The 24,047-nt window shown below is 38.2% G+C and overlaps 1 protein-coding gene across 1 annotated transcript; it reads left to right on the top strand.

The window, feature by feature from the left end:
- Positions 1–3,399: 3,399 nt before the first annotated feature.
- On the top strand, positions 3,400–22,753 carry LOC127426888 (nuclear prelamin A recognition factor-like). Its single transcript, XM_051673998.1, has 12 exons — positions 3,400–3,675; positions 4,272–4,342; positions 7,294–7,359; positions 7,542–7,679; positions 7,782–7,914; positions 9,255–9,389; positions 13,460–13,578; positions 13,683–13,812; positions 14,054–14,126; positions 14,337–14,474; positions 14,629–14,786; positions 18,893–22,753. The coding sequence occupies exons 2-12, from the start codon at positions 4,286–4,288 to the stop codon at positions 19,141–19,143; spliced, it is 1,398 nt and encodes a 465-aa protein (XP_051529958.1). The 5' UTR covers positions 3,400–3,675; positions 4,272–4,285; the 3' UTR covers positions 19,144–22,753.
- Positions 22,754–24,047: the final 1,294 nt, after the last annotated feature.

Here is a 24,047-nt window from a genome sequence, read left to right as displayed (position 1 = left end):
GTCGACATCCGCTCAGTTCTGATTGGACCGATTGTACATTAATATTAAAAACACCCGCCCTCTACATTATGACACCTCCTTCCGGCACGACACAAATAGAAACATATGTATAAAAAGGAAAGCAAATGCATGACTTTACAGTCAACCCATGGTTTTAAAATGCCAAAGAATTAAAGCGCTGTAGATTGACAGTTAGGGTGAAACATGAGTGTCTGCACAACGGCCCGGACGATTTTTCTGATTGGCCAGTTACGATGACGCATATATTCCTCAACGGTCCTCAAGAGCACATTATTAAAAAAAAAATATTTGTTTTTTTATTATATTATATTAACTGTATGCAATAGTAAACTTTTTAGTGTAAACTTTGTTGTCATCCAGATCATTGCAAAAGCAGATGTAAATAAGCATGTACGTGGTCATGTGGTACATGCTACTTTTTTCAGCGCTGGCAAAGATGGGCCAGTCACAGTCGATCCTGAATACAGGATAGTACATTTTTGTAATTCCTTTTTTATTTATTTATTTATTTTAGAAATTGCAGGGGCGGAGGTCCATTTGTATCGCCGTTACCAACCTTTAGAAACGATAGATTTAAACAAGCATACTTTTTTGTGTATTTATGTCCCCAGAAATACAAAAAAACAACTATAAATTTGAATGCTGTCCAATAGAGCATATCGGCTTTTCCCCTTTGTCGAAGTCTGTTCCCCCTATGTTTCCCTTTGTCGAAGTCTGTTTCCCCTTTGTCGAAGTCTGTTCCCTCTATGTTTCCCCTTTGTCGAAGTCTGTTCCCTCTATGTTTCCCCTTTATCGAAGTCTGTTCCCCTATGTTTCCCCTTTGTCAAAGTCTGTTCACCCTATGTTTCCCCTTTGTTGAAGTCTGTTCCCCTATGTTTCCCCTTTTTCGAAGTCTGTTCCCCCTGTGTTTCCCCTTTGTCGAAGTCTGTTCCCCCTATGTTTCCCCTTTGTCGAAGTCTGTTTCCCCTTTGTAGAATTTGATTCCCCTTTGACGAAGTCTGTTCCCTCTATGTTTCCCCTTTGTCGAAGTCTGTTCCCCTATGTTTCCCCTTCATCGAAGTCTGTTCCCCTATGTTTCCCCTTCATCGAAGTCTGTTCCCCCATGTTTCCCCTTTGTCGAAGTCTGTTCCCCCTGTTTCCCCTTTGTCAAAGTCTGTTCTCCTATGTTTCCCCTTTGTCGAAGTCTGTTCCCCCTATGTTTCCCCTTTGTCGAAGTCTGTTCCCTCTATGTTTCCCCTTTGTCGAAGTCTGTTCCCCTATGTTTCCCCTTTATCGAAGTCTGTTCCCCTATGTTTCCCCTTTGTCGAAGTCTGTTCCCCCTATGTTTCCTCTTTGTTGAAGTCTGTTCCCCCTATGTTTCCTCTTTGTTGAAGTCTGTTCCCCTATGTTTCCCCTTTGTCAAAGTCTGTTCCCCCATGTTTCCGCTTTGTCGAAGTCTGTTCCCCCTATGTTTTCCCTTTGTCAAAGTCTGTTCCCCTATGTTTCCCCTTTATTGAAGTCTGTTTCCTCTTTGTCGAAGTCTGTTCCCCTATGTTCCCCTTTGTCGAAGTCTGATTCCCCTTTGCCGAAGTCTGTTCCCCTATGTTTCCCCTTTTTCGAAGTCTGTTCCCCTATATTTCCCCTTTGTCAAAGTCTGTTCCCCCTATGTTTCCCCTTTGTCGAAGTCTGTTCCCCCTGTTTCCCCTTTGTCGAAGTCTGTTTCCTCTTTGTCGAAGTTTGATTCCCCTTTGACGAAGTCTGTTCCCTCTATGTTTCCCCTTTGTCGAAGTCTGTTCCCCTATGTTTCCCCTTTGTCGAAGTCTGTTCCCCTATGTTTCCCCTTTCTCGAAGTCTGTTCCCCCTATGTTTCCCCTTTGTCGAAGTCTGTTCCCCCTATGTTTCCCCTTTGTTGAAGTCTGTTCCCCCATGTTTCCCCTTTGTTGAAGTCTGTTCCCCTATGTTTCCCCTTTGTCAAAGTCTGTTCCCCTGTTTCCCCTTTGTCGAAGTCTGTTCCCCCTGTTTCCCCTTTGTCGAAGTCTGTTTCCCCTTTGTCAAAGTCTGTTCCCCCTATGTTTCCCCTTTGTCAAAGTCTGTTCCCCCTATTTCCCATTTGTCGAAGTCTGTTTCCCCTTTGTCGAAGTATGATTCCCCTTTGTCGAAGTCTGTTCCCCCTATGTTTCCCCTTTAATGAAGTCTGTTCTCCTTTGTCGAAATCCGTTCCCCTATGTTTCCCCTTTGTCAAAGTCTGTTCCCCCTATGTTTCCCCTTTGTCAAAGTTTGATTCCCCTTTGTCGAAGTCTGTTCCCTCTATGTTTCCCCTTTGTCGAAGTCTGTTCCCCTATGTTTCCCCTTTATCAAAGTCTGTTCCCCCTATGTTTCCCCTTTATCGAAGTCTGTTTCCCCTTTGTCAAAGTCTGTTCCCCCTATGTTTCCCCTTTGTCGAAGTCTGTTTCCCCTATGTTTCCCCTTTGTTGAAGTTTAATTCCCCTTTGTTGAAGTCTGTTCCCCCACGTTTCCCTTTGACAAAGTCTGTTCCCTCTATGTTTCCCCTTTGTCGAAGTCTGTTCCCCTATGTTTCCCCTTTGTCGAAGTCTGTTCCCTCTATGTTTCCCCTTTGTTGGAGTCTGTTCCCCCATGTTTCCACTTAGTCGAAGTCTGTTCCCATGTTTCCCCTTTGTCAAAGTCTGTTCCCCCTATGTTTTCCCTTTGTCGAAGTCTGTTCCCCCTATGTTTCCCCTTTGTCGAAGTCTGTTCCCCTATGTTTCCCCTTTATCGAAGTCTGTCCCCCCTATGTTTCCACTTTGTAGAAGTTTGATTCCCCTTTGTCGAAGTCTGTATCCCCTTTGTCAGAGTCTGTTCCCTCTATGTTTCCCCTTTTTCGAAGTCTGTTCTCCCTATGTTTAATGTCGCTACAGGGAACACTAACCGGGGAAACCGACTTCACACAACACCGGTTAACGACCCCTAGAGGAAGACACCGCTGTGCCACAGTTATTAAAGCATTTGAACCAGAATAGCTTGGAAACATAAGTATGCAAAGGAAAGCAAACGCGTCACTACTTAAAGAGTTTACATCATTATTACCAGTCACCCCATGCCTATAAAACCTTGCTTAGTCAAATCAACATTTATTTATAAAGCACATTTAAAAACAACAGAGGTTGACCAAAAGTGCTGTACGTTCCTGATAAACAATGGAAACACACATGCTTAGTCTAAACTGCGCTTCATATGACGTCCCCATTCAATATTATTTTGGTCCATAACGTCAAAGCAGTCCATACTTGCTGACATACAGCATAGCTATGCCAAATTGATGCTGCAAATAATTAATTTTAGTAAGGCACGCATTGTTTGGTTGGCCCAGGGGAGTTGAAACCGGAGTTACTGATTCACGCATGCGTGCTGGTCGACGCAAGGACAATGGAGTCGGCTGCACCGGTGTCAAGCCGTACAGTGATTCTTCTCCCGCGTATCTGGCCCATTCGGATCAATGAGAGTTGCGAAACGGATGACTCGATGCACATCAGTGTTATATCACCGCCATGCGATCATCTCTGCGCTGTTTTCTGATGACCAGTTGCCGCATTCATGTGTCAATAGAGAAGTTCCTGCTGTAAAGACTCACTGCTGCGTCTCGTGGGTTCCCCTTAAACAACAAGAATTTCTTTTTATGTAAGTTTGGTGTACTATGTGTGTATTTCAGTTATTTATGATTTATTTTGTTTTACTCAAGCATTCGTCATTGTTCGATCTTGGGCAGGTTCTTCAGTATATGTCACGGGTTATCTAAGGAAAGTGAAGGTTTCGAACTTTATTTCCCTTCTCAGCGATTTATGTATGTCTCGTAAGCTGTTCTGTGCCTCTGTAATTTGTTTATTATCTGATTACATGCTGAGAAAATGAATGTAATCCAGCTGCTTCGCCTGTGATTATGCACAAAAGGATGAAAGTTCCTCAAAACAATAATTAGGTGAAATTGAATAGAGCGGGTTCTGGGAACCTGAAATTATCAAAATTTCCGCGGAATTGGTCATTATTTTAATGTTTCAGGGTAATAATGGGCTTCATTGTAACTGTATTTGATTTTACTAACCCTCATCTTTATTTTAAACGTTTTTTTTTATTTTATTTTTTTTGGTGTCATATATAAGCCTGCCACCCAGAATGCTCTATATGTACAGAAAGCTTGTGAATACAGTACAGTACCGACAGTTTTATTATCTCTCATTTAACATGGAATAATTTTTGGTTCTGAACTTGCTTTTCAGGAGTTGCTAATACAATGTCTGAAGTCAGTATTGGACTGAAAAAGAAAAAGTGTGAGAATTGCACTAAGCAGGTAATATATTAATGTCATTTCATTTCAAATGAATGTATATGCATGCTACTTTTGGTTTTATGACCCCTTTAACTTAGACTTGTAATGAATGAAAACCTGTTGGTTATAAAAGGTCATTCAAAATGATCTTAAACATGTTACATTTTTAGTTGTTTTTACTGAAAATTAGGGGTGGGCATTTTCGAGTAATTTTGTAGTCGTGTACACAAAAACATAATTAACGGATAACTTATAAATTAAAATGTAAGTAAAAATAGTTCTATGAAATGTATGTAAAATGTATGTTGTTTTATTTACAAAAGTTGCCAAGAACAGTTTAAAAACAAGCTAACTTCAACATACTATGCTTTTTGGAAAAAATGAGATGAACAATTTGTATTAATAAAAAAGAAAATAATAATAAAAAAAACAACAACAAAAAAAAAACAGTAAAAATTCATTTGCGCTCACCGGGAGCTTGTATAGAAAGCAATACTCATGGCATTAGGGTAATGCACATATGTAAACTCTGAGTCTACATAAAGGCTATACATTAAAAACTCTACATAAAGGCTATCACACTTTTTTTGTTCACATGTTTTATTCAGAAAAACAAGTACTGAAAGTTGGCTTTTTAGAAAATGTGCTCCGCTGGTGCAGATTCAGTGGGAAAGTACAGTATAATTATGTGTTATAATTCAGTCAAATATCCAAAGGAAAGTCAATCTGTGATATTCAAGTAGTGTTTTTATTTATTTATTTATTTATTTTATTTTCTCCCCTTTTTCGACCTGATTTGGAATTCCCAATGCACTCTTAAGTCCTCGTGGTGGTGTAGTGACAAATTTACTCGCTGAGCTACCCAGGCCCCCCAAGTAGTGTTTTTAATAGTAAAATAGCTGGTGCAGAACGAATACTCGATTAATCGATTACTTATACACATCCCTAAGAAATCTTAACCTAGATTTCACCATGAATATAGCCGTAGAAGCTGGTGTGGCATTACAAACAAACAAATAAACCAATAATAAAAGGTAATTCTCATGTTTTAGCTATATGTCAACCACAAATTGCAGTAGATCCAGTGTTTTCATACACTCTGTTTAGGTATATAAAGAATCTCTCTCTCTCTCTCTCTCTCTATATATATATATATATATATATATATATATATATATATATATATATATATATATATACACAGTTGTGCTCAAAAGTTTGCATACCCTGGCGGAAATTGTGAAATTTTGGCATTGATTTTGAAAATATGACTGATCATGAAAAAAAAAAAAAAAAAAAAAAAAACTGTCTTTATTTAAGGGTAGTGATCATATGAAGCCGTTTATTATCACATAGTTGTTTGGCTCCTTTTTAAATCATAATGATAACAGAAATCACCCAAATGGCCCAGATCAAAAGTTTACATACCCTTGAATGTTTGGCCTTGTTACAGACACACAAGGTGACACACACAGGTTTAAATGTCAATTAAAGGTTAATTTCCCACACCTGTGGCTTTTTAATTTGCAATTAGTGTCTGTGTATAAATTGTCAATGAGTTTGTTAGCTCTCACGTGGATGCACTGAGCAGGCTAGATACTGAGCCATGGGGAGCAGAAAAGAACTGTCAAAAGACCTGCGTAACAAGGTAATGAAACTTTATAAAGATGGAAAAGGATATAAAAAGATATCCAAAGCCTTGAAAATGCCAGTCAGTACTGTTCAATCACTTATTAAGAAGTGGAAAATTTGGGGATCTCTTGATACCAAGCCAAGGTCAGGTAGACCAAGAAAGATTTCAGCCAAAACTGCCAGAAGAATTGTTCAGGATACAAAGAAAAACCCACAGATAACCTCAGGAGAAATACAGGCTGCTCTGGAAAAAGATGGTGTGGTTGTTTCAAGGAGCACAATACGACAATACTTGAACAAAAATGAGATGCATGGTCGAGTTGCCAGAAAGAAGCCTTTACTGCGCCAGTGTCTCAAAAAAGCCCAGTTACAATATGTCTGACAACACCTTGACACACCTCACAGCTTCTGGCACACTGTAATTTGGAGTGACGAGACCAAAATAGAGCTTTATTTTCACAACCATAAGCGCTATGTTTGGAGAGGGGTCAACAAGGCCTATAGTGAAAAGAATACCATCCCCACTGTGAAGCATGGTGGTGGCTCACTGATGTTTTGGGGGTGTGTGAGCTCTAAAGGCATGGGGAGTCTTGTGAAAATTGATGGCAAGATGAATGCAGCATGATATCAGAAAATACTGGCAGACAATTTGCATTCTTCTGCTTGAAAGCTGCGCATGGGACGCTCTTGGACTTTCCAGCACGACAGTGACCCTAAGCACAAGGCCAATTTGACCCTCCAGTGGTTACAGCAGAAAAAGGTGAAGGTTCTGGAGTGGCCATCACAGTCTCCTGACCTTAATATCATCGAGCCACTCTGGGGAGATCTCAAACTTGCGGTTCATGCAAGATGACCAAAGACTTTGCATGACCTGGAGGCATTTTGCCAAGACAAATGGGCAGCTCTACCACCTGCAAAAATTTGGGGCCTCATAGACAACTATTACAAAAGACTGCACACCGTCATTGATGCTAAAGGGGGCAATACACAGTATTAAGAACTAAGGGTATGCAGACTTTTGAACAGGGGTCATTTCATTTTTTTCTTTGTTGCCATGTGTTGTTTTATGATTGTGCCATTCTGTTATAACCTACAGTTGAATATGAATCCCATAAGAAATAAAAGAAATGTGTTTTGCCTGCTCACTCATGTTTTCTTTAAAAATGGTACATATATTACCAATTCTCCAAGGGTGTGCAAACTTTTGAGCACAACTGTATATATATATATATATATATGGGGGTACCTGGATTGACTGAAAGTCTGGATAGGGGGTCCTAAAATCCATAAAGTAACTTTTACTAATTGTTGCTTATTTTGCCTTCACTCCAACTCTTCAGTGCAACAAGAAGCAGAGTGATGAAGGTATAAACTTTCTGCAAGAGAAAGGTGTTGTCAGTGGAGAGGTATTGTTCATTTTTCTTTGAATATAATGTCTTGCGTCACAATTTAATACAGCAGAGCCCTGATCATTGAATCTTATAAGCTGCATTTTGCGTCTGTTTGTTTTGGGGGAGGATGAATGAACAAACAATCATTTTGTTTTGAACGTGTTGATGTGGGTAATCTGATACATTGTTTTCCTCAGGTGAGAGAGACTAGCTCAGTTCAGCAGGTGTTGCTGAGCGCATGTCTGTCCTGTGAAGGCTGCGTATCGGAGGACGAAGGCCAGAAAATCTCTCAACAAAATCTGGATGAAATTAACCATGTGCTTGCACTTAATAAGGTAGAGACAGCTTAAAATTGCCCAGAATTTTATATCAGACTTTGGAGAGAATTTGCTTTGTTCTATGTGGAAGTTTCTTAAGTTTTATTTATTTTTTGGCAGAAATGTGACACTTCAAAGCACAAAGTTCTGGTGGTGTCCGTGTGTCCCCAGTCGCTGCCCTTTTTTGCAGTTAAATTTCACCTGGATGTTTCGGCGGCTGCACAGAAACTCTGTGGCTTCCTAAAGAGTGTGGGTGAGTCTGGGCTGCAGGCTTGACTGGATATCACTTAAAGGGAAAGTTCACCCACAAATGACAAGTCTTTGTTGTTCCAAACCTGTATAACTTTGCTTTCTTCAGTTTTGAAGAATGTTGAATGCTGTTCTTTCTCATACAGTGAAAGTAATTGGTGACTGAAGTTGACATTCTGCCTAACATTTCCTTTGTGTTCGGTGGAAGAAAGTTAGTCATATGTGTTTGGAATGACCATGAAGTTGATTAAACGATGACAGAATGTTTATTTTTGGAAAAACTATCACTTTAATTATTTGTGTGGTGGTTTTGCCTTCTCCTCCTACACTGTTTTTCTGCTTTTAACCCTTAAATGCATGGGGGTTTGCTGAACATTATTACATTCCTTGTGTCTTTAGTGACCCGGCAATTATATCCATCACAAATGGATCAACAAAATGCCCAGATTGAGTAAAACTTCCAAAACATTTTTAAAATAACTAGAAAAAAATACAAGATATGTTCTTTTTAGATGTTTTATTTTTCATTTATCAAAGATGGGTCAACAGATGATAGAACAATATTCATTTCTTCCACTCTGAAATTTTATGAGACTCAACTGGGTGTCAAACATTGCGCTACACTTAACACTTTAGATACACAGAAGTTACACATATGTATTTTCTCAGGCACTTTTTGAGTCTAAATAGACGTAAAACTCGCAGATTTTCAGTATTGCACCCATGTCAATAGCCTTATCGTACTGTTCATGTGTTACACTTGCTATAGTTTACATCCATGTTGCTGCTACTTTTAAATATCAATTTCAAATGTAAATCAAGTCAATCACTGACACAACAGCACCACCTTGAGTAACAAATAACATGTACCTGTATAACTTGAATGTGTACACGCATATGGGATACTGATAATTCACCACAAATGCACAGAAAATCGACATGTTTTATTAGTAATTTCTTTGAATATGGCACTTGTCTTTTAATAAAGAAGGAAAGAGATATCCCGTGATAGTAAACTTAAATAGATTTTTTTTTTTTTTTTTTTGCAATTTTCTTTGCAATTTTGTTATTGTTAGATGATTTAAAAGAGAAATGTTGAGGAATACTAAAGAAGTGGGGGCATTACTCCAACAAATGGATGAGTTAAAGGAGGTGGAATAAGGTCCCGGTTCACCAAAGACCCAAAGTATGCATTTAAGGGTTTATTGAATCAAGATTGTCCCATAGAAAATATTTGCCATATGCAATGCAAAGCTGTTAATCATCCTAAATATTTGTACACATATCATGAAGACAGTGTATATTTTGTTGTGTTTTAAAAGTCTCTTTCATCTTTATCCTTAGGGGTCCATTATGTCTTTGACACTACGGTAGCTGCTAGTTTTAGTATTTTGGAAAGCCAGAGAGAATTCGTTCAACGTTACCGCCGCAAACATCATGATGCCAACGCCATGCCAATGTTCACTTCCTCATGTCCTGGTAAGAACATCCTGATAACCACTGAAGCTCAGTTGCATCTTTTACATGCATCACAAGGTCCCATCCTCACAGAAAGCACTTGAATATCCACTATGGTATGGCAACATGTAGAGCTACTTTACCAAATATTTCACTTTTACATCAAATTTAAAATGCTTTTTAGTTGTGGATGGTTGTGCAACGTTAGAAGAAGTGGCAACCAAGTGGCATCCATCCTGCAATATAAATATCCTTATAATTTCACATTTAAATGTATGCATTTTGCATAAAGAAACTTTCAGTACGTTTAAAGTCTACATTTTAATAATTTCTGTGTTCCCTGGTAATCGAACCTTTGGCGTTGGTAGTGCATTGCTCTACCAGCTGAACACCATTAGAAACAGTGTTTTTCTATCTTTCACTTTTTTTTTCAGTTTCCCTTTCATCTACTCCCTAACCCTTTGTCTAAACCTCATGCATTTTCGTTTTTTGAAACATGCTGTCTTTTAATGTAGATAAGAGCCAAATGTGGGGTGCAGTTTTGTTTTAAATGCGGGTTGTGTGTGAATGGGTGTGACTGTGTTAGATAGCCATAGCATTCTGCAGCTGTGTGATAGTTGAGGGTAGGCAGCCCCATGCGCCCTTCCTGCACTTTTCAACGCTTTCCTTTTTACTCTTTTCTCTGTCTCTTTTTACCTCTGAGCAAAGAAAGCATGATTTCCTTTTCATCACAGATGAATACTAACTAACTAAGCTAATGCCTTTATAGACGTAGCCAGAGTTGTTTCACTGTGTTTAAGCAAACACACTCGCATACGCACGTGCACAGGCACACTCATCAGTCAACCAATACGCCTGAATGTTACTGCAGAGACTACTGTATAACATCGACTACCAAGGTGGCTGGCACGACGACAACATAAAGATGGGTATGTATCCAATGTAATAGAAACTAAACAAGGCAGTTTCACATGACACGGGACCTGACAACTGGTAAAATCCCATGTGGCATTTGTGCAGCCAAGATGGTGCACGCATTGCGGTTTCATCGTGGTTAAAAACTTAAAATCAAGAACTTCATTGAGTCAAGTCACCCACATCATGTCTCTCACAGTTTACTAAAAACAGCATATCGAGGGGGCCTGGGTAGCTCAGCAAGTAAATACGCTGACTACCACCTGGATTCGTTGCTAGGGTGGGTAGAGTCACATGGGGTAACCTCCTCGTGGTCGCTATAATGTGGTTCGCTCTCAGTGGGGCGCGTGGTGAGTTGTGCGTGGATGCTGCGGAGAATAGCGTGAAGCTTCCACATGCACTATGTCTTCGTGGTAACGCGCTCAACAAGCCACGGGATAAAATGCGCGGATTGACGGTCTCAGACAAGGAGGCAACTGAGATTCGTCCTCCGCCACCCGGATTGAGGCGAGTCACTACGCCACCACGAGGACTTAGAGTGCATTGGGAATTGGGCATTCCAAATTGGGGAGAAAAGGTGAGAGAAGAAAGCAAAAGAGCATATTGAAATAAAAATAGTAGTAATATTGGATATTAAGTCTTTTTAGGCGTAATGTATCTACACATGTAGGCTTCTTTAGTCTCTTGTGGTCCATGCAGTGTTGTCAGCTTGAACTGGTCCATAATAGCTTGATGAATTAACTGTGTAACTTTTTAAATAGTCAGGAAAGAAAGTGTTATTGCTAAAGCAGACAGCAACTCTAAACAGATAAACAGTACCTATTATTACTGATTTACTATTTTCAGAGCATTGACAAGCTGCTTAAAATACATTCTTTTAAGGCATTGTCCAGCATTCACAACATCCAACCATGCACAATAAAATATTAGGATATTTTGGGCAGTGAAATGTTTTGTTTATAATTTAATTATAGATTATAAAATAAATGTATTATTCAATGACAGAGTTTGTGTATAAAGCTAAACTTCATGTTATGAGTTGAATTTAGTTGGTTATGACGGTTTTATTTTAAATGATTATTTTATTTTATTTTTATTGTAAACCACCAGGTATCTTATGCACCTCTTTTTTTAGCCTACATCTCTGACACTTTTGAAGGACAATTCTGTTAAATTTATTACTCAAAACTATTATTCTCCCTGTTTTTGCGGTTAAAGAAATGCTCAATGAAATTTTCTTTGATATTTAAAAATTTTAGACTGATTGCAGACCAACGCGGCAAATATAAATTATTATTTTTATGTTCTGCGGCAGTTGCTGCAAGACACACACGGACGCATTAGGGATTTAGGTACACGAGCAGCACGCAGCATTGTGTGGTTTCCCGCATATTAACTAGAAAATAATTTCCATGATGACATGGCTCTAATATTATCAATGGGCTTTTCCAGTGTTTTTGGAAGTAGCATTTGCAGTCAAATCGTGAGACATAACTTCTCAGCGAGTGCTAATTACTACTGTGTTGACTCATTTGTATGTACTGTATTTTCCCAAATCAGTCAACAATTAAATTGAATTGACAAATAGAAGTAAAATGAAGTAGAAATAAAAACTAAATTAAAATTCAAAATAATAATAACTCTGGTTGTAATGACTAACGCAGCTTTCACTTTCTTTTGTCTATGTTTGAGTGGAGGGGAAAAGCAACAAATAATTTAAATGTCAACAGAACGCAATAAGAAGTGTGTTGAAGGGCAGTTTTGTCTTCATACACCTAAAGCATATGCTTTCATTCTGAAACCACTTACAGGATGAAGTTTGTTCAGCAGGATACTAATCATAAAATGTATATATGAAATGCAACAGAGGTGTTTTTGCTACATTTATATTGACAAATAGTTTTTCTTAGTTATGAAATTTAAAATAAGCTTAAAATATTGATGTTGAGTTTATGGTTACAATTTTAATTCAGATTCATGAACAGATTCATTCGGACTCAGACTTGACTTGGACTCTGCCTGTTATGGACTCGGTCTCAACTCCCACTCGATTGTTTAAAGACTCGGACTTGTCTAAGGTGGACTTGAACCCAACATTAGTATCTGGCACCAAGACGTTAGCAGTAGATCCTTTAAGTCCTGTTAGTTGCGAGGTGGGGCCTCCATGGATCGGACTTGTTGGTCCAGTACATCCCATAGATGCTCAATCGGATTGAGATCTGGTGAATTTGTAGGCCAAGTCAACACCTTGAACTCTTTCCTCAAACCATATCCTCATGTACCTCAAACCATTCCTGAACAATTTTTGGAGTGTGGCAGGGCGCATTATCCTGCTGAAAGAGGCCACTGCCATCAGGGAATACCGTTGCCATGAGGGGGTATATGTGGTCTGTTACCATCTTTAGGTAGGTGGACCTATGGTTTCCCAGCAGAACATTGCCCAGAGGATCACTCTGCTTCCGCCGGCCTGCCTTCCATGGTGCATCCTGCTGCCATCTCTTCCCTAAGTTAACGACGCACACACACCTGGCCGTCCACAGGTTCAAAAAGAAAACGTGATTCATCAGACCAGGCCACCTTCTTCCATTGCTCCATAGTCCAGTTCTGATGCTCACATGCCCATTGTAGGTGCTTTTGGCGGTGGACAGGGGTCAGCATGGGCACTCTGACCAGTCTGCGGCTAGGCAGCCCCATACGCAGTAATGCGCTATGTGTTCTGATACCTTCCTATCATGGCCAGCATTTAGGTTTTCAGCAATATATGCTACAGTAGCTCTTCTGTGGGAGTGGACCAGACGAGCTAGTCTTGGGCGCCCATGACCCTGTCGCCGGTTCACCAGTTGTCCTTCCTTGGACCACTATTTGTAGGTACTAACCACTGCATACCGGGAACACCTCACAAGACCTACCGTTTTGGTGATGCTCTGATCCAGTCATCTAGCCATCACAATTTGGCCCTTGTCAGAGTCGCTCAGATCCTGACGCTTGCCCATTTTTTTCTGCTTCCAAAACATGAAATTCAAGAACTGACTGTTCACTTGCTGCCTAATATATCCCACCCCTTGACAGGTGCCATTGTAACAAGATAATAAATGTTATTCACTTCACCTGTCTGTGGTTTTAATGTTGTGGCTGATCAGTGTATATATAGATTGAGTGTGTGTTTTTGTGTGCAGGATGGATCCGCTATGCAGAGCGTGTTCTTGGCAGCTTGGTCAAGCCACACATCTGCACAGCCAGGTCACCTCAACCGATCATGGGCTCCTTGGTCAAAGACTTTTTTGCAAGACAACAGGTGAGGGGTGGACACCTGTAGACCATTTTCAGCATTTAAAAATACTTTATTAATCATCACCAGTTAATGGTTGACTCCGTGACTATGGGGTTGTGTTTTTGTAGAAGCTGTCCCCTGATCAGGTTTTCCATGTGGTGGTGGCTCCCTGCTTTGATAAGAAGCTGGAAGCTGTGAGAGAGGAATTCTACAACAGCATTCTAGAGACCAGAGATGTCGACTGTGTGCTTACATCAGGTAAGGCTATAAGAAGATACGTTTTAAGATAAGTTTTTAACTGGGGCACAGGTTTAGACCAAAACAGTTCAGATTTGTTTTTTAATTGGCATGTATTTTTCTTGTATCTGGCTATTCCCTTCTTAGAAATAAACAACTATTATATTTGAATGTCTAGAAGCAGGTACAATAGGTTTATGGGGAGTGTGTTTTGGTGATCTTTGTACTCTTGAAATGACACTAAAAGATTGTTTTGGTTTAGGAGAGATTCTCCACTTGATGGAACAAAGCAAAGTTACTGCAGAGGAAGTGGACTCTGCTCCTTTGGATCATGTGTAAGTTAAATCAGCACCAATATATTGGGGTAAATCATTATGTAGGAAGAAACATTCCAATGGCTCTGCAGTTTTAACCTATTACAACAAAAGCAATCATGCAAACGGCAGATCATTTTAACAACTAAAGAGGCCCTAAAACAAAATTTAAAGAGGGAAAAAATGATAGATTAGAATCCTATAATTTATGTGTGTATGTTCATATGATAGATTTGGTGAGAGCAGTGACCCAGGCATGATCAGGCATGAAGGTCGTGGATCTGAAGGTTTCCTGGAACACATTTTCAAACATGCTGCCAAAGAGCTCTTTGGCCTAGACGTCCAAGAGATTGTGTACAAGACACTCAGGTGACAGACAGACTGTTTGGTTTTTGATGGTTATGCTATAAATGGATAATAAAGTATTCGATAAATAAACTAAATGGTTGCAAATATGTAATTATAACAAGCTAATAAACCTTATGTTGTGTGCTGGTGCAAACTCTTGCTTTACTCCTGTTAGGAATAGAGACTTCCAGGAGGTGGCGCTAGAGCGTGATGGAGAGACCCTCCTTCAGTTTGCAGCAGTCTATGGCTTCCGGAACATTCAGACTCTAGTTCACAGAATGAGGAAAGGCAAAGTTCCCTACCAGCTAGTGGAGGTGCTCTCCTGCCCTGGAGGTATGAAATCAGCTTGCAAAAGGACACATAATGATCAGTGAAGTGTAAAATCATTTTACATGTACATTTATTTAGCAGACGCTTTTATCCAAAGCGACTCGCATATGAGGAATGCAACAACATGAGTGAGCAATCGAAGCAAAAAATTTTTTGCATATAGTTTATTTTGGTTCGTAATATGTTAAAAATACGGAAATGTTGTTAGCTAACTAGTGACGAACTGTCCATCAATGAATTATTTCATTTAAAAATAGAACATTACAGCTCAAATAATAAGCTTCACATTTCTTCCTTTTTAAATGCTCAAAAAATGTACCACATTCACTTCCATTGTAAAGCCACCTTTTCACTGCATCCTACAAGCAACAGACGTTTGAGACATTTCCAATGGAGGGTCGCACGGGGGCTGCGTGGGGTTCCGACTGTCTCCGGATGTGACACTTTCGAATCCGATTTGAGCTTCAACTGCGTTGAAATTTTTCAACTTGTGTGACTAGCCCGTATGCGACCGTCCGACCGGAAGTAATCATTGCGAAGCTATCAGCATGAAGTGAAAAATATAAGCAGATTTTGTCCTAAACTTTATTCTAAACACCTGCTACATATGTATTTTGGACAATTATGGATGTAGAAGTCGGAAACAATTGTTTACATTGTTGAAATATGACAAAAGCTTTTGTAATTACAGTAAATGTGTGATTAAATGTGTCACTTATTTCTGCACTTGCAAAACCTACATATTTAAAGTCACATCTGTGGATTTCTGCTTCCTGTTTGCTGAATTATAGTTGTTGTTCCTGTTAATTATCATATAATAACTCTAAAACTGTATTAATGTTAAATAATAATACCTATAATTTCATTGGATTCATCCATCTGCTCAACAAAATCACTTTTGGTACTGATGAAATTGGAAAAACATATTTATACAATATAATATATGATAGATATATATGGAAGGTGGTATATTTTATTCTGTTTGTAGCCATAGTGGGCCAAACATTCAAATTCCTTTGTTCTACCCTCAATCCTCTTCCTCCATTAATTCTGCTAAGTAGTACATTCCCATTGGCCTTTTGTTTGCCAACACCTATGGACTCGATACGATTGGATGCTTATCAGGAACTTCTCAGGTTACAGATTCACACCTATACTGTATATAAGCAGTGGTCGATATGTAAAAAAATGTGAAGGGGGATGGTGTAGTCATTTATTTATTTTAGTTAAAATTGGAAATCTTTTTAAAAATCTAGTTTAAAACACTTGTGTCATGTTCTTAGAAATGTAATCTTTGTTTCCAATTTGGTTTCATAATTATTTTTAAAAACCTTTTATAGCATTTTCTACAAAACAAATGTAAACTTTTCAAACACATTTTTCAAGGTACATTTTTATTTATTTTATTTTTTATAAATATGATGAATTTTTGAGCAAAAAATATCAAGAAGTTTTCTCAGGGTTACACCACATGACCTGAACAAAATGTGCCTTTTCATAAAAATGTCAAAATAAATATCAGATGTTTTTTTAAACTTTACGCTCAGTATTGAGGGTCTAAAGGTGTCCGCTCTGTTTTATGGTTTTAATTGCATTTTTTAATGTATTTTTATCTGGACAAAAAAAGAGCATCACTTCATTAACCCTTAGAACCCGTGGCCATATATGCACCTGTTACGCTCAGTTATTGTATTTTAAGAAGAAGTTTGTGAAGAGAATCCACGTTATGATCAGGAAAAAATAAATTCTGTATCGCACGTCCATTGTCACAGACACGCATTTTTGTACTCCAGTAACCGAACTAAACGAAGTTTGGGCTGTTTCTATGAAAGATGCTTAAACAGTTGTGTAAAAAATTTGTTCTACACACAAAGGGGTTTTATGGGCAAAACCCTGAAAATTGTTTGAATTAAAAACATGTACATGTCGTAACTATACACTCGTAATAGCATTATCTTACATATCTTTTTAATGAAAGACTAAATATTTCCTTGAACTGTTCTTTTGGCCGTTTTTGAAAGTGCGAGAAACGTTTGCAAACTTGCATTACCTTCAGTGGCGTAAGTTTCATGTGAACACTAGAAAAGACAAGTCAACCCATTGCTAAACTTGACATATTTGACAGTGTTTTCCGACAACCAGTGTCGCGTGCTCAAGGTTGCCAGATTGCTTGACTAAAGCGTCACCCTGCCAGAATATATCCATACTGTACAAGTGTCAAGATTTAATTGGGGGATTTCACCTACTGAAATCTGGCAACCTCACACGTCAAAATAAAATCTGACTGGCTAATCGCCCTTATTTAAAGTCTGCTATTTATCAAATGTAGAAAATTCTGTATTTTACTTGCATGATTAGTGCTAAGTAATACATGACACAATTGATCTAAAGGGGATGAAAAGGGGGGATGGTGATTTCTTGCAACAAGGGGGATGCAATCCCCGCATCCCCTCTCAACTCGAGTCCTGTATATAAGTAGTGGTAAAGGAATTTATATCTCTCTCTTTTTCTGCTCTGCTTTTCTCTGTGGCCACATCCTCTGCATTGGTAACAAGAATTACATTATATGCAATAAATATTTTGTACAAAGATGATTTTCATATAGTCAGATTCATTTTCCTCAGTGCACCATTAGCTTCTCCCTTAATGAATAAAATCCATTGCGAGCAAAATTACAGTTCAGCACGCCAGAAATACGACAGTCATACGTGAATGTCGGAGACCATGAAAAGGCCTCGATTTTCATAATTCGAGTAATCAACATATGCCACAAATGCTATCAGTTGAGTTTAACTTGTATTGAAACCGGACCATTCCATTAAAGGTGAAGTGTTTTTTTTTTTTTTTCTTCTTCTCTGTTAAAATACATTCACCTATTCTATCTTAAAGGAATATTCTGGGTTCAATACAAGTTAAGCTCAATTGACAGCATTTGTGGCATGATGTTGATTTACCATACAAATTAATTTTGACTCATTTCTCCTTTTCTTAAAAAAAAAAAAAATTCAAAAATCCATGTTACAGTGAGGCACTTACAATGGAAGTGAATGTGGCCGATCTGTGGAGGGTTTCAAGGCAGAAATGTGAAGCTTATAATTAATTCTTCTGTTAAAACTCTTGTTATTTGAGCTGTAAAGTTGTTTAAATTTTAATTGTTACAGTCGTTTTAGGGTTTGTTGACATTAAATCATCATGGCAACAAAGTTGTAAAATTGGCTATTGCTTTAAACAGAAAATGTTAGGAAGTGGCGTTATCACACTAAAATCATGTTTACATGCATTTTGTTTATTTCTTGTGGCAATACTTTTGAAAAAGTTCAAAAATTGGCTCCCATTTCCTTCCATTGTAAGTGCATCACTGTAACAGATTTTTGCCTTTTTTTTTTTTTTTTTTTTAAAGAGGAGGAGGGGCAATTCAAAATACATTTTTGTGGTAATTAACATATGCCACAAATGCTGGCAATAGAGCTTAACTTGTATTGAACCCAGAATATAAATTATTAATTTTGTTTTTGTATTTTTTCCCCTTTTTCTCCCAATTTTGGAATGCCCAATTTTGGAATGCCCAATTCCCAATGTGCTCTAAGTCCTTGTGTTGGCATAGTGACCAGTTGCATCTGCCTCTGAGACCGTCAACCTGCGCATCTTATCACGTGGCTTGTTTAGCGCACTACCGCGGAGATATAGCGCGTGTGGAGGCTTCGCGGCATCCACGCACAACTCACCACGTGCCCCACCAAGAGCGAACCACATTATAGCGATCACGAGAAGGTTACTTCGTGTGACTCTACCCTAGCAACCGGGCCAATTTGGTTGCTTAGGAGACCTGGCTGTAGTCACTCAGCACACCCTGGGATTCGAACTAGCGACTCCAGGGGTGGTAGCCAGCGTCTTTACCACTGAGATACCCAGGCCCCCCAGAATATTAATTTAACATGTATTGAACCCGGAATTCTTTAATATGCAGATAAAATTACAAGTAATAGATAAGTAATGATCGATGGGTTGATTCCCAGCTGTGGGACTGTTTGCCAGTTGTTTGAAAGCAATACTTTTTGCAGCTCAGCTTTAAACTTACCTTTATAATTTATATTTTCTCTGACTGTCAGGCTGTTTAAGTGGGCGAGGACAAGCTGAGGGAGAGGGAGGCAGACCTGACCGCGCTCTTGTTCAGCAAATGGAAGAGTCCTACAGCAGCTTGCCTGTCCGACTGCCTGAATCCAACCCAGAGGTCCAGCGCCTCTACCAGGACTGGCTGGATGGCCACGACTCCTCACATGCTCAGCAATGTCTCCACACTCAGTACAAGAACCACACACAGCCCCCCTCACACATATTGAGTCCTGCCATTCAGTGGTGATTGGAAGGGGCTATTCTTTTATTTCGCATATCTGGAGCCAAGTTTTGCATTACAAGCATCAAGACTGACCTTTAGCGATGTGGCATGTATTTGAGGATTTCTGGGGTCACGTGGACTGCAATTTGTCTGCAGTAAATGTTAAACGAAGGACCAAACCGGCTTTCTGTTTCTATGCAGTGCTTCAGACTGCTTTACTAATGAGAAGATTTGCATTTATTAAAGGGATAGTTTTTACAAAAATTAAAAATCTGTCATTTACTCAACATCATGTTGTTCCAAACCTGTATGAATTTTTTGTCTTCTAAGTCACAATTCAGTTCCATTGTATGGACAAAAAATGAGCAGTGTCCTCATTCTCCAAAATTTCTCTTCTTGTGTTCCACGGAAGAAAGACAGTCATGAATTTGGAACAAGATGAGGGTGAGTAAATGATGGCAGAATTTTCATGTTTGGGTGAATTATCCCTTTAACTATTTGTCTCTCTTACATTGCAGCTAAATGGATGTTTGGACAACCAATCATCATAGAGGAAAAGTATGATTAAAAGGACTATAGCAATAACATAGGTCTTTGTCTTTATCCTGTTAAACAACTGATTATTATTGCAATTAATCACTGGACCCTGTTCATATGTACTGAAGGAATTAGCTCTGTGAATTTTGTATGAATATCATATCATAAATATTCAGCTGCAAAACAACATTAGAGGAAACTAATACATGGTGCTAAATGGATTAAAAGAATCAATTAAAGCTTCATAATTCTGATTGCACTGAAAATGCATGAACTCATTTTAACAGACTTGCAGTGATTTTTTTAATTTGGTTCATATTCAACAAGAAATAAGCTTAAATTAATAACAACTCAAGTGCTTTCTGGTATATTAGTTTGTAGTTGTATTATAGTACCTGTCAAATGTAACACAAATAAAAGTATTAGAATTATGCTAACCAAAACATTTTAAACATTGAAATGCTCTTTTATTTGAGATTTTTCAAAGCAGCCACCCTTAACCTTTATAACAGCTTTGCACACATCTGGCATTCTCTTAAGCAACTTCATGAGGTGCTGCCACCTGGAATGCCCTTTGAAGAAATTCCCATGTATGCTGGGCACTTGTTGGCTGCTTGTGCAAAAATTAAAATGTTCTCTTCATTTACTCATCCTTATGCCATCCCAGATGTATATGACTCTGCTGAACACAAAGATTTTTAGAAAAATATCTCTGCTCCATTCGATGCAAGTGAATGGTGACCAGAACTTTGAAGCTCCAAAAAGCACATCAAGGCAGCATAAAAGTAATCTTTAAATAGTCTAAATAATCTAAAAAGTAAATTAAAGGTACATGCAGAATTTTAAGGCAAATGCAGACGTCACATTGAGACGCAGAAGACACGTTCATTCAGACATAATAGGAAGAAAGCAATGTGAAGGCACATTCAGTTCAGTGTGTGTGCACGAGACGACACGTTCATTCAGACGAGGGAGTGAAGGCACATGCAGACTAGGGGTGGGAATCACAAGGTAACTGGTGATACAATATATCGATATTTAGGTCACTATACGATATTATTGCGATTCTTTATTTTTGGTCTATTGCAATTCAAAACGATGATATATTGCGATATTTCACTCAATGTTTCTCATTCGTCTTCATCGGACTTAAACTGTTTCCAAATCACCAAATGCATTGTTAAATTAATAAAAAAGTGCCAGTTTAAAAAAAACAAGGCCAGTTTTTTTTCCAAATATCTATGTACAATGCAAAGCCATAAGCATATAAGACCATAATGGCTCCCTATTTTTGTGGTTAGGTAAATGTAGCTAGTTTTTCTACTTTTTTTATTTTTATTTTTTTAATGCAATAGTAGCCTGAACACTTAAAACATTATTACAACAGTAAAAAAGTATAATTGATTTCACCTAAAAGGTTAGCCTATTTAATATGATACTAACATGATAACTGCACATTCTAAGGGACTGTTGTTGAATTACTAGATCAATTTGGCAAAGAGAAAAAAATTTCCCATCACCCCAGTATTAATGTGGAAAAATGTAAATAATAATATTGATATTTAGCGTGCAAATATTGATACAATATCACAAAGAAAAATATCACGATACTTTAACATATAGATTTTTTCCCCCACCTCTAACACAGACGCCATGTTTAGTGAAACTAGTCATATTTTTGAGCCCAAAGAGATGCCGTAATTAAGAGAGACCTTTTATCATGTGTGGATTAGCTTCTGGATAGGACATGGTGTGACTGTGGTTGCCTTAAGCCTTTTCCATCTCTCTGTTTGATTTCAGAGTACTCTGGTTCAAAGCATTAAGGCTGGGCATAGAAATGCATTTATTCTTCAATTTCAAACTCTTCAAACATGTTTTGTAATTTCTGTAATTTCTGTTCTCTGGCTTGTGTGCAGCTGTGTTGTATTCTGTTGTTGCTATTGCTGTGATGGACTTTTTTTCGATTAACAAAAGTTTTCGCTTGAACGTCCTATCTCGTGAGCGGCGGCAGCACGGCTGCTTTCGTGCAGTCTCATGATAAACGCATACAGGAGAGCAAAGGTCGCCAAGATTTTCACAAAATAATAAATTATATTTCAGTTTATTTCTCACCACACCTTTTTGTTTGCCTTTAGAACAAGGCATGAGTCACATTGAATAATTTATTAGACTTCTGAATTATACTTCTTGAAGCCTGAAGAGGTGGTCACCATAAACTGCCATTGTATGACATCAAGCAGATCATATTTTCAAAATTTCTCCCTTTGTGTACTGAAAAAGAAAATAATATTGTTTTAAAACAAGTGGAGGGTTAGTAAATAATGAATGCATTTTCATTTTTGGGTGAACTATCCCTTTAAGCACTTTTTAAAATATAAATTCTCCTCCCTGCCCAGTAGGTGGCGATATGCACAAAGAATGCGAATTGCCAAAAACTAAAGAAGAACGTGGAAGTGAAAGTGTACATTAATTTATATGAAAAAGGGACTTAAATATTGATCTGTTTCTCACTCGCACCTTATCATATCACTTCAGAAGATATAGATTTAACCACTGGAGTTGGATGGAATACTTTTGTGCTTTTTTGAGCTTCAAAGTTCTGGCCGCAATTCACTTGCATTGAATTGACCAGCAGCTGAGATATTTTTCTAAAAAACTTTGTTCAGCTGAAGAATGAAAGCTATACACATCTGGGATGGCATGAGGGTGAATGATGAGAGAATGTTCATTTTTGGGTGAACTATCCCTTTAACTTTCTGAACCATTTAAAAACCCCACTGGTGCAGTTTTGCGAAGAGCCTCTAAATGGCAGAACACATCACTAAATCAGTGGAATCTTCAACCAAAGAAACAGGCAGATGTGGTATCAGTGACCTCAATACACTTAAACGACTGCATACTCCTAAAGTCATATCATTGTTTCTGGTCACCATGTGTTACCTTTGCTGTGGTGAACACTGTTTCAAATGTTGGCTGTTCTGCAACAAGATGATTAGAGTCTGTCACAATACATTTGTGTTGTAATGGCATCAAACTTGCTACCGTATGTGTTTTAGAATCAGCCTACAGCCAATATGAAAGAAATAAAAAGCTATTTGAGAGATACTGATTTTTTTTTTTCATGATGTTTCTTTATGAGGAAATTGTATCATGTTTCAGGAGATTACATTTGGGAAAGTAGATAAACTTGAGGATAAATGAAGTGTTATTGCTCAGATGGAGCAATCTTGCCTCATTGCACAAACATGCACGCACTTCCTTGCTTAATCAATTGTGAGCTATTAACCAATGCGGTGAATAACACACACAGGTCTCGAGCCAGACACAGGAGGAAGTTTCATCAAAAGAACTTCCTATTGTCTTTTTCAGTCTGTCACTATTCACACAGTAGACAAAAACCATGTCATTGCGACAAAGATTTTCTTTATACAGGAAATGGTTTGAAGTTTGACATTTAGAAGACTGAATCCATTTCAGGACAATACAGTAACAATATTTGAGGGTGTGTTTCTCCTAACTTGGGTGAGCAATATGAAACATGCAGATAATCTCTGCAAGGGAATCCGAAAGTCTTTATCTTTTTATTGTGAAATCTATGATGGAATGAAGCAAAAGGTAGCCTATGGCAAATCACATTATAGTGTGAGAAGTTACCTAAATGGAAAACTTGATTAGTGCTGGAAATGTATTTCTCATCATAGCATGTATTTTCTAAGAGGTCAGATGATATGTCTGTTAACAATGATGTTGCTTACTGATTCAAATAACTACTGTTGTACAGCCTAAACTACAGAAGCATATCAGGCAAATTATATGCAGTCATTTAGTTGGCCCTATGTCATGGAACTCCAGATATTTTCCACGTCCTGTTACATTCCTGAATTAATGTCAGAACTGTTTGGAGAAGAATTATATTTTCCCAAATTACCTGAAGAGAAACATTCATGTTCATGACTTGAGAATATAACTTTTAAAAGCAATAACAAATCAAAACATTGTGATAGTTTCAGTTTTGGTAATTGTATTTATAATTTGCCATTTGATACTTCTAACATATGTCATCTTTAAAAAAAAAAAAATTAAAAAAATATATCTATTTTATATTCGTAATACCTGACGGGTGAGCCACATACACCGATCAGCCACAACATTAAAACCACCTGCCTAATATTGTGTAGGTCCCCCTCGTGCTGCCAAAACAGCGCCAACTCCGGATAACCGCTCTTATTGTGGCGAGAAGAATTTCATCTCAGAATGCTATTCTGAGATTAAATTCTTCTCGCCACAATAAGAGCGGTTATCTGAGTTAACGTAGACTTTGTCAGTTCGAACCAGTCTGGCTATTGACAATCATGCCATGGTCCAAATCACTGAGATTACATTTTTTCCCC

Source organism: Myxocyprinus asiaticus, chromosome 36 (genome assembly GCF_019703515.2).
Source record: "Myxocyprinus asiaticus isolate MX2 ecotype Aquarium Trade chromosome 36, UBuf_Myxa_2, whole genome shotgun sequence".
NCBI classification, from domain to species: Eukaryota; Metazoa; Chordata; class Actinopteri; order Cypriniformes; family Catostomidae; genus Myxocyprinus; species Myxocyprinus asiaticus.
The sequence above is the reverse complement of the archived record's forward strand: the minus strand, read 5'-3'. Positions and strand labels throughout refer to the sequence as shown.

Bases quoted from the DNA above. Each gene is read 5' to 3' on its own strand.
- LOC127426888 (XM_051673998.1), top strand. From the start codon at position 4,286: ATGTCTGAAGTCAGTATTGGACTGAAAAAGAAAAAGTGTGAGAATTGC. The intron at 7,360-7,541 runs GTATTGTTCATT...TGTTTTCCTCAG, and splicing joins AAGGTGTTGTCAGTGGAGAG to GTGAGAGAGACTAGCTCAGT. The intron at 9,390-13,459 runs GTAAGAACATCC...TTTTGTGTGCAG, and splicing joins GTTCACTTCCTCATGTCCTG to GATGGATCCGCTATGCAGAG.